General features: G+C 36.3%; 1 protein-coding gene across 1 annotated transcript; it reads left to right on the top strand.

Annotated features, from left to right (window-relative positions):
- Positions 1 to 566: 566 nt before the first annotated feature.
- Positions 567 to 10,662, top strand: LOC110102499 (protein transport protein SEC16B homolog). The gene is made up of 8 exons (XM_020830848.2): positions 567 to 3,456; positions 3,614 to 3,934; positions 8,934 to 9,059; positions 9,149 to 9,271; positions 9,402 to 9,569; positions 9,802 to 9,927; positions 10,006 to 10,140; positions 10,441 to 10,662. The coding sequence occupies exons 1-8, from the start codon at positions 1,147 to 1,149 to the stop codon at positions 10,660 to 10,662; spliced, it is 3,531 nt and encodes a 1,176-aa protein (XP_020686507.2). The 5' UTR covers positions 567 to 1,146.
- The last annotated feature ends 493 nt before the right edge of the window (positions 10,663 to 11,155 follow it).

Raw genomic sequence — 11,155 nt, 5'->3', positions numbered from 1 at the left:
GCATTCTCTAAAAAAAAAAAAAACAGAGGAAAGAGCGATGCAAGCAAGTAATCTACTATGCAGACTTGGGAACTCAACCAAATAATTGTTCATAGAACATAATTGACCTATATTAAGAAAAACTGATTCAATCAATAGAATGAAGTACAAAATAAATTGAAAATACCCAATTATTAAATGATGTTACAAATTTTTTTCAAAATTTCTCAGTTTATAACCCAACTTTACAGAAATATAACCCTCTTTAAGATTTGAGATTTGAACACAATTATTTTGATTATTTTATCTCAATTTTTTGTAAATATAAAAAAATTAATGCTTTATTTGGGTTGATTTTTTTATTGCTTTTTTAAAAAAAAAATTAAGTAAAAAATTAAATTTTTTATTAAAAATAATTAAAAAGTTGACACCAATAAAATCTTAAGACAATTTATTTTGTACTGAAAAAAAATATTTTAAGAAACTATATATAAAAAAAATTCTGGCCACTACGATAGCTGAATAAAGATTTCATTTATACAATCACTTAAACCTAAATTTAGGGCTTCGTAGTGTAGCCTTCATTTAATTTCATTATTTTTATTTCCAACGTCTCTTACAAATCTGATCATTCAGTGGTAGGGTACCTAATGAAACCCGTCATTTACGGCAATCTCGTATTGCTGCAGCAGTGAGAAGCGAAGAAGCCACGAATTTGAGAGAATGCAGGGGAGAGATAGGGATGGAGGAGATTCAACAACATTGATGGGGTGCTGAAATCACTTTGTTACCGCTGTCTCTAATCCGGCTCCACACCCACTTCCCCTCTTCGAAGTCAGTAAATTGTTCCTTTGTTAGCCATCGACTTTATTTCTCTATCATTCTCAGCAAACAAGCCGTAAATGTTCCTTTTATGGCCATCTCGATCACACTCGTCGTCAATTGTCCGGGATCCTACCTCCATCGATACAGTTTCCAAGTGCCGTGCGATAGAGCGCGCAATTTCGTGGTCGGACTACTGTGATCTGCTAGGGTTTCCTGGGGTCAATCGATTTTTGGGGTCAGTGAGCGTTTGGTTGAATCCTTGGGAGTATCCTTTTAGTTACTGTCTTTTATTTTCAGTGAGGAGGAAGTTGTGATCTTGTAAGCTCTTGTTTCTGCGATACCATGTCATCTTCTTCTCCTCCGTTACAGGCGGACCAGACGGACGACGAGTTCTTTAGTAAGCTCGTAGATAGCGATTATGAAGCTGGCCAATCTCACTCGAATGAAGAAGACATGGTTAGGGCCATGTCGAATTTTAGTCTTGGGGAGGTGGAGGATTCTGGGTCTGCGTCTGAAGTGAATGGCCAAAAGGATAACCAATGTTTGAGCTTTTCAGAGGCTACCAAGAATGATGCTTCCGTTGGAGGCCAATCTGAAGGTTTGACCGAAGGGGCAGCTATTGGTGCTGGGGCGAGTTTTAAGGAGATACAGTGGAGTGCCTTCAATTCCCAGCAGTTTGGACTGGGTGATTTTGAATCTGATTTATTTATGGGGAGTGGTTTTGGTAGTTTTGTTAACTCAAAAGAATTTTCTGACTCTGAATCAACCTTAATAGAAAACACAACCGAAAATTTGAGCTCGCATGTTGATTCCTATGAACAACAATATGCTCAAGTTTATAGCTCTATCAGTGAACAAAGTGCAGGTTTGACAGAAGTGAAGAACTGGGAAAATATTTACCCTGACAGGAAGTACGAGACAATTACTCGGCTATGTTACCAGCTAGATGATAATAATGCTACTGCACCTAGCCAATCTGATAATTTCATAACAACGAGTGCAAATACCCATGAGAGTAGTGAAGTTAAAAGTCAGAATGCATTTGGAGGGTCAGTATCAGAGAGATCAGATATTGTGAATCTTCAGCAGACTAGTCATACACTTTTAGAAACCATATCTGAAGAGAGCAGCGTCCTAAAGAGTGGGAATCAGGTTTCTCAAGATAACCAAGACTACCCTCCTAATATGGTGTTTGATCCTCGATATCCAGAATGGTATTATGACACAATCACACAAATGTGGTATACTCTTGAGTCATATAATCATGCCCTTCATGATGCTTCAAATTCATCTCAAGTCCCTTTCAATAACAATGCGAATGCTTTAGCTAAAATTCAGGATGCCTTTGAAGGATCGATATCAGAGATATCAACTGTTGTGAATCTTCCGAAAAGTAGTCACCCAGTTATAGAAACCATATCTGAGGAGGGCTGTGTCTTAAACAGTCGGAATCAATTCCCCCCTAATATGGTGTTTGATCCCCAATATCCTGAATGGTATTATGACACAATCACAAAAAAGTGGTATACTATTGAGTCATATAATTATGCCATTCATAATGCTTCAAATGTAATTCAAGACCAACTTGCTACCAATGTGAGTTTAGATGAAGCTCAGCATGCCTTTGAAGGATCATTGCTGGAGACCTCAGATGCTGTGAATGTTCAACAGACTAGTCAGCAAGCTTTAGAAACCATTACTGAAGAGAGCAGTATCTTTAACAGTAGTAAACAGGTTCTTCAAGATAGCATATACTACCCTCCTAATATGGTGTTTGATCCTCAATACCCAGAATGGTATTATGACAAAAACACACTAATGTGGTACACTCTCGAGTCATATAATCACTCCCTTCAGGATGCTACAGATGCAACTCAAGGCCTGCTGACTACCAATGAGAACTCTTTAGCTGGGTTGAACATAGACGATTCCCACCTCTCATATGGCAGCCACGCTCAATTTGGACAATACACAATGCTGGAGCGAAGTAGTCAAAAAAGTCATTTGAATGCATCTGAAAGTTGCTTTGGAAAACAGAGCATGTGGCAGGAGAAGAATGGTCAGGAAGGTCATCTGAATACATCTGGCGGTGGATATGGTCTTACAGGCTTGTGGCAGGAGCAAACTATTAAAGAAAGTCATTCTAAAGCATCTGGTAGTTATGATAAGCAGAAAATGTGGCAGCCAAAATTTCTCACTAAAAATGGAGATGTAGCTACTTCTTTGAATAATCAGCTGATGGGGAGCTTTTATAGTTCACTGGAATATACTGGAAGCCATTCAGATAAGCAATTAGATCCTATCCATTTAGAACCCATGGTGAAGCATAAGATTGGCAGAAGTAACATGACTGTTGCTCAGGGATATGTTACTTCAGAAAGCATGCACCATGTTAATCAACCTAACATGGAACAGAGCCTTCAGGCATATTTATCTAACAATAACTATGGCACTGAAAGCTCTATGCACTATACTAACCAATCATTTCATGGTGCAAATCCATCTTATTCACAGTTTTCATATAATCATAATGATGGGAGATCAACAGCTGGACGGCCTCCACATGCATTAGTTACTTTTGTATTTGGTGGAAGGCTTCTAGTCATGAAAGATGCCAGCTTTCCAAGTTCAAGTTTTGTTTCTGGAAGTCAGGTAGGCTTTCAACTTAATTTTATTTGCACGAGAGCTTTCAATTTAATTGATGTAATAGAGTAAACTTGTCATTATGTGCAAGTTTATATAACTATTCTTCATTCTTAGTTTTCTATGTCATTTCTGCAACTTCATCTTTTCTGTTGATACATTGAAGGGAACTGTAGGAGGTGTAGTGTCGATTCATAGCTTAGTGGATGTTGTGATGACAAAAGCAGACTTTTGGAACACTTCTGCTGGATGCTTTGGTTACTTCCATACTTTGTGCCAGGAATCCTTTCCTGGGCCTCTTGTCGGTGGGAATGCTGCTTCTAAAGATATAAATAAATGGATAAATGACAAGATATCGAGTAGTGAATCTTCAAGCTCATTTTTCCAAAATGGTTTACTCTTATGGTTGCTTCTTTCTTTACTGAAAATATTGTGTCAACATTATGGCAAACTTCGATCTCCATATGGTGCCGAACCATCACATGAGGTATGACTTGCTTGTTATGTTAGTTTTTTTATTTAAAAGTTAATGATTTGTTGCTCTTAATGCTCAAGGAATTGGATTCAAATTCACGTTATATTGATTTATTTTGTTCATTTATCTATGAAATTATCCTATGTTGTGTGATGCTTTGTATCCTTATCTTAGGTATACGCTGGAATGCACATTAATATGTACTAGATACATGCATACATACATATATATGCAAGCTTTCTACACAAATTTGTAAAAACTGCTCATCATAATTTTTGTTTGATCCAATTGTGAGTTTCTAGGTTGCATCCATGGAGTAAAATTGAACCGGAGATTTTGACTTCTTTATGATCGTATACATATAGGATCTCCATAGTTTTGTAATTATTTATGTCAAAATCTCAATCAATCATTGGCATTTGATCCCACGGTCAGGATGAGAATCCGTGGGAGGCTCACCTGGATCACGCCAATATCCTTCTATATTTGGGTAGCTGAATTAGGAAGGATTATATTGAGGCAATTATGTATCAATTAGAAGTTATTTATTTCTTTATTAAGACATCTTGTATAGATCTATAAATAGGGATAATTTTGTATAATAATTAAAAGATACTTTTACCATTCTCAAATTCTATGAATTCTAACATGGTATCAGAGCCAACGACCTTCATTGCCGTTGTAGAATGATCGTAGATCATCGGAGGAGGAAAGAAAGAAGTAATCGAAGCCATGCTGACAGAAGCTTAACGCCAAAGCGAAGCATTGCTGAGGACGGACGCCGCAGACGAAGCTCCCCTGTCGAAGGAAGCTTCCCGATCCAAACGTCGTAACTTCCGATCCGATAGAAAGGGAAAGTCGTCAAAGGAGCGTAGCCACGAAGGAGCCGAAGAAGCGACGCTGGACCTAGAAGCCCGAAGCCTGAAGCCGAATGAAACCGGATGGGTCGAGCAAATTGTGACGAAGTCGAAGGAAGGAAGCGGCGGGGCCTTGTGGGACGGACGGGCCGAGCAAAGCTCTTGCGAGACGAAGCCAAAGGAAGGAACATCAAGACCTCACGGGAAGGAGCCGCCTAATTGCGAGCCAACTCTCGTGCATGCAGAAGCAACGAAGCCTTGCGACTGAAGCCAAGGTCGCGGATGGAGCTCACGACGTGTATAGAGCTGACAACGCGGACAGAGCTACATTGCCCAGACGACGAAGCCGGAGCTTGCGAATGAATCCAAAGATGGAGGCAGACGGAGCGTTACCAACAAAAGTTGAAGACAGAGTCGGACGCCGAAGACAGACGCCGCAGAATCCACAATCGGTGCCGCAAGAAGCTGCCGACACTGCTCTCACGCTGACGCCGAAACCAGGAGTTCCTCGCATACGCCCTACTTGCTGCTCGATCCGAGTTTTTTTAACTTGGCTCGGTCCAGTTTATTAAACCAAGCGGTTCGGTTTATTAAACCAAGAGATTTGAAAAAAAAAACTTAAATCAAATTTAAGATCTAATTAAGATATAATATCAGCCTTTATTGCTGATGCAAGCAAATCAGCCTTTATTGCTGATGCAAGCAAATCAGCCTTTATTGCTGATACAAGCAAATCAGCCTTTATTGCTAATACAAGCAAATTAGTCTTTATTGTTGATCAAATCAACCTTTATTGCTACTATAAATACAACATTCATTGCTGAAAATCTGAGGAATACAAAATTCCCACCACCGGCCTTCATTGTCGGAATTTTGAGGATGTTCCCATCACTGGCCTTCATTGCTGGAACTCTGCGGAATACAAGTTCCCACGACCGGCCTTAATTGTCGGAATTTTGAGGATAGTTTTCCATCATCGACCTTCATTGCTGACTTTCTCTGGTGGTTGATTTCCTATCCATAACCAATGCAGCTCTACCTCTGAGCGAGTAATTGCAAGCTGGTCTCCAGCTTGAGGGGGATTGTCAAAATCTCAGTCATCCCTTGGCATTTGATCCCACGGTCAGGATGAGAATCCGTGGGAGGCTCACCTGTATCACCCCAATATCCTTCTATATTTGTGTAGCTGAATTAGGAAGGATTATATTGAGGCAATTATGTATCAATTAGAAGTTATTTATTTCTTTATTAAGACATCTTGTATAGATCTATAAATAGGGATAATTTTGTATAATAATTAGAAGGTATTTTTACCCTTCTCAAATTCTATGAATTCTAACAATTTATGAGTCTTTATATTTGTTGAATATGTAATATTTTTCATTATTTTTAACGGCAGGACAAGAATGATCCATTTTAAAAGAGTTGAGGGACCAAATTGGTCCCTCAAAATAGTTGGGGACCATTTTGGTCCCTCCCAAAGAGTTAAATGACCATTTTAGTTATTTTCTCTTTTATAAAATTTACCTTTAAGCTTCCATGATATCATCTTATCACTCCTGAGACACTTCTCTATTTTAAACATCCAATGTTAAAGCTAGAAGTTATGCCCTCATCAATATCTCATTTTTTTTATATAATAGATGCAAGATATTTAAACATATCACATTATCTTCTAATACTATTAAATTATATATGTTAACATCAAACCACTAACATTACATATCATATACTCGATCTTTACTAATTTTTAAAGCTTATATTTTTTAAATATTTCCTCCATTATTTCAAATTTTCACTTATTTCAATTAATGTCTCATCTGCAAAAAAACATACACCAAAATACCTCCCTTCAAATATCCTTTGTAAGCATCTCTATAACTAATAAAAAAATATGGACTAAATGTTAATAATAATTGATGTGAATCTATGATATTTGAAAATTCTTTGATCACTTCACAACAACTTCTGACAATAGCTAGTGCTCAATCATGCATATCGATAATAATGCAACATATTTTTAATACCCACCTTACATTCTTAAATAATGTCAAATAAATTCTCTTGGTACTCGATCATATGCCTTCTGAAGATTAATAAAAAATACATAAAGTTTTTTCTTTATTCTTTATATTTTTTATTATTTATCATAACATAAAAATCACTTTAATAATAGGTTTTTCTAGCATGAGGCCAAATTGGTCCATCCGAAATAGATCTAATTTTTCTGAACTTTTAATCCATTATGTGTTCCCACTTCCCATGGAGACATTACATAAATTATAAATTTGATTCCTCTATAATAAGCACAATCTTAAGCATCATCTTTGTTCTTAATTATTAGTGCCAAAATACTTTTTCTCTAATCATTTAGAATCCTCTTAGTCTTCATAATTTTATTATTTAACCAAATCACTACAATATCTTTTGTAACTCTCCAAATTTTAATAGATATTATATCTAGATAAAAAGTCTTAACTTTATACACCTTTTTCAGAGCCAGCTCCTTTTCAATTTTTTGTATTAATCTATAATATAGTTCATTATATTATTTATTATGCTCTTTCAAAATAATTTTTTTTCTTAAATTCCTCATTTTGAAATAAGAATTAATTTCTTTTTCAAAGCAACATTTCTACATGTCCTTGATATCTCCATATTTAAGCAACATCTCATCATCTCATTATCTTTCTTAAATTAACGGATGTTGTGAGGGTATGATCAGAATTAAAAAAAAAAAAATTATATATATATAGTGTGTGTGTGTGTGTTGCAACTCATTAATTCTTTGAATCTCCAATAGATAGCATCAAACCCCAGCAAACAAACATGTCTTTAGAAGGGAGAATGATAGTTACCTTCACAGCGAGCGAGCTCATGTCGCTACGTCCGATTTAACGAAAGAACAACGAACTTTCATGACTTCAGATTTGATAAGAAGGAATGTCGTCGAAGGAGATGAAGGAAGGCTTTAGTGTTAATTAGATAGTTAATATTCTAAATAATAATTAGATAGGTATTCAAAATAATAATTGTAGTTATATAATTATGTAAGTTATTAAGATTTATAATATGAATTAGATAATTAAGCCAGTTAATATTTCTAATATATTATTAGTTAGGTTGAGTAATTAATATATGGCTAAAATTTTTGAAATTATAACTAAAGATATTATTAATTTCTCTAATTAAACAAACAATTAATAATTTTTTTTGGAAAAATTATAATTACTTAAAAATTATATCTAATAAATAGTTTAATTAACAAATTACTAAAATACCCTTAATTTTAACACCATTAAGTCTAACATCTATTAATTTGGATTTTAGGACCAAAATTGTCCCATTTTAAGAGTTGAGGGACCAAATTGGTCCCTCGAAATAGTTGGAGACCATTTTGGTACCTCCCAAAGAGTTAAGGGACCATTTTGGTCCTTTTCTATTTTATAAAATCACAATTAGGCTAATGATATTGTAGGGATCCAAAAGTTGGGTTGTAAAAATATCATTAATATATAAGTTGAGTATGACATAACTGAGAATGTTGAGATGGATGTAGCTAAATTAAGAAGGATGAATTAATGAATAACTAAAAAAAAAAAAAACTATATTAGGGGTAAGGTTGGACCAATATCCGTTGAAAATAAAATTACAAAAAAATAAATATAAGTGGTTTGGCATTTATAATGAAGAACAGATATGTGTCTATTAGATAAGTTGAGAAAGTTAGTATCCAAGGATTAAGAAGAAAAATAGTTATACATGAGATTTATAAGGATAGGTATAATATGTTTAAAACTTTAGACAACATTCAACTAGAGCAAGTGAAAACATACCATTTGAGAAACACTAATCCCAAATAGTTTGGGATAAGGCTAATGACAATGATGATAATGCTGCAATTTTATTGATCTGTGTGTTGGGCAGAAACGTTTGTTGCTGTTATCATATGTTATTTTGTTTTCTTTTTATTAAATTTGTTTTTAAGTGAACATGAATAAATTATATACTAATTTTCTTTTCTTATCAAAAGCTAATCTAATGATTTTGATTACAGTATGATCACATATTTCAATATTTTCTTTAAAATTTCCACAGCCATTTAAGTATATCTGATGTGATATTTTGAGTTACGCTCTTTCATTGTGGTTTAGGGAAGCAATGGTCCGGAGTCTGCAGTCTCTAAGCTGTTTGCATCTGTTAAAAGAAAAGATACTTCTTTTGGAGGTGGTTATTCCTTGCATTGCATGAAAAGTCCACTCCCTGAAGGAAATATAAGGGTACTAGTTTTTCTCATAAAATTTTCTTTGTTAAGGGCCTCTCTAGCTAGTATTGATTGATATTGAAGTCACGCTCTTATTCATTTTAGGCTACTGCCAGTGAGGTGCAAAATCTGTTGGTTTCTGGAAGAAGAAAAGAGGCACTCCAACGTGCACAAGAAGGTCGCTTGTGGGGTACTGCTGTTGTTCTTGCAGCACAGCTTGGTGAGCAGGTTGGTCTTTTGTTTATTTCTCGTACCATTTTGGCATCATTCCATGATGATTTTACTGACTTATAATTAAAGATGATTTCTCTTTTCATGTAAACCTAATTGTTTCCATTTTCTGGTCAATTATATGCAGTTCTATATGGACACTGTAAAACAAATGGCACTTCAGCAGTTCGTATGTGGTTCACCATTAAGAACATTATACCTACTTATTGCTGGGCAACCTGCAGATGTGTTTTCTTCAGATAGCTTCTCCAGTGGCTCATCCGTTACTGCTAGTGGACCATACCAGTCTTTTGAGGTAATTTATGAACTTGAATACCCTGGTGAAATATACTGAAATTTCTTTTGCCTTTCTTGGCATCTTCATTTCTGGCTCTACAATTATAATATATTATAAATGGGGTTTTTCTATGCTTTATTGGAGCTTGATACTGTTGTAGTGCATCTCTTTCAGTAAACCTTATATACCATTTGCATGGAGCAAGTGTCTTTTCTGTTGTTATTCTTATATGGCCATTTGACTTAGTCAGGTTATTCCGAATGGCTTGTTAGATGATTGGCATGAAAATATAGCAATAATTGCCTCAAACAGAACAAAGGATGATGAGCTCGTCATTATTCACCTTGGAGATTGTCTATGGAAGGAGAGAGGAGAGGTCTGTATTCTTGCTGTGGTTTGCTGGTTGTTTTAATTTATGTTGGTCTCCACTTAAAATCATTATTCTTTGATATAGGTAGCTGCTGCACACGCCTGCTACTTGCTTGCAGAAGTAAACTTCGAGCCATACTCTGACAGTGCAAGGCTCTGTCTTATTGGTGCAGATCACTGGAAAAATACTCGGACATATGCTTGTCCTGATTCCATTCAGGTTCATTAAATTTTCTTTTATTATTGCCGATATCTCTGGTGACTGCGGTCTTTTGCTTTTATAATCTATCTGGGTGTTCGTTTCCTTACCTAGAATTAATATTGTTTATTTATTATTTGGTTTCTTATGTGTTTGTATAACCAAATTTTCTTGTTCCATTTAGGGGCTGTTTGGTTGGAATTAAAATGAGTGTAAAGTAAAGTGAATGCATGGGTTTTGAAAAGTTTGGTGTTTGGTTCGATGAAAAACAAATCCAATGTAAAGTAAATGTACTGCATTTCATTTTAATTCATTTTTTAGGTAAATCGTTCCCACCCATTTTTGAGCGAGAACTGTTTACACCGCTCCAAAGTTTACTTGACCACCGCCAATGGCCACCATCTCCATAGCTCGCCGCCGCCGCTCCTCGGCCGCCCCCGCCACCCTCGTCCCTTCTCTTCGCTACTCTCAGCTCGCCTCCAACCACTAGTCACTGCGCGCCGCCTATCGCTGCCGTACATCACCTCCGCCGACAGTTGCTAGCCTTCACTGTCGCTGCTTGCATTCACCACCCACCGCCCCAGGCCGCTGCCACTATCGCCGCCCACCGCAGCAGGCCACTACTGCCACCCACCAGCACTGCCCACCACTGTTGGCCACCTCTGCCCATCTTTGTCAAGAGCAGCCACCATGCCACTACCCCTGCCACCGCCCTTTGCCAGCCATCGGCCACCAGCCAGCTCGGGCACATTCTTTTTAAACTCTACATTTCATTTACTTTACTTAAAGCCAAAAAAAAAAGAATAAAGTCATGCATTCATTTACACTCATTCAAATAACTCCAAAGTGTTCTTTTTTACATCGCATTCCTTTTACATTGTATTCATTTTACACTGCATTCTTTTTCCAAGCAACCAACAACCCCTTAGTTTGTCATTTATTCTTGTGATGCATTTGATTAAAAAAATTATTGATGCAAGCAAGGTGCTGCATTTTGCTTATATACTTGGAATATGCAAATAGTTGATTTGTTACT

The sequence above is a fragment of the Dendrobium catenatum genome, unplaced genomic scaffold, assembly GCF_001605985.2.
Source record: "Dendrobium catenatum unplaced genomic scaffold, ASM160598v2 fragScaff_scaffold_1284, whole genome shotgun sequence".
Taxonomy (NCBI): Eukaryota; Viridiplantae; Streptophyta; class Magnoliopsida; order Asparagales; family Orchidaceae; genus Dendrobium; species Dendrobium catenatum.
The sequence above is the reverse complement of the archived record's forward strand: the minus strand, read 5'-3'. Positions and strand labels throughout refer to the sequence as shown.

What these genes read in the sequence shown, in the direction of transcription:
- LOC110102499 (XM_020830848.2), top strand. Translation starts at nt 1,147, where the DNA reads ATGTCATCTTCTTCTCCTCCGTTACAGGCGGACCAGACGGACGACGAG. An exon ending in GTGCCGAACCATCACATGAG is followed by an intron (nt 3,935 to 8,933) that starts GTATGACTTGCT and finishes ATTGTGGTTTAG; the next exon opens with GGAAGCAATGGTCCGGAGTC. An exon ending in GACCATACCAGTCTTTTGAG is followed by an intron (nt 9,570 to 9,801) that starts GTAATTTATGAA and finishes TGACTTAGTCAG; the next exon opens with GTTATTCCGAATGGCTTGTT.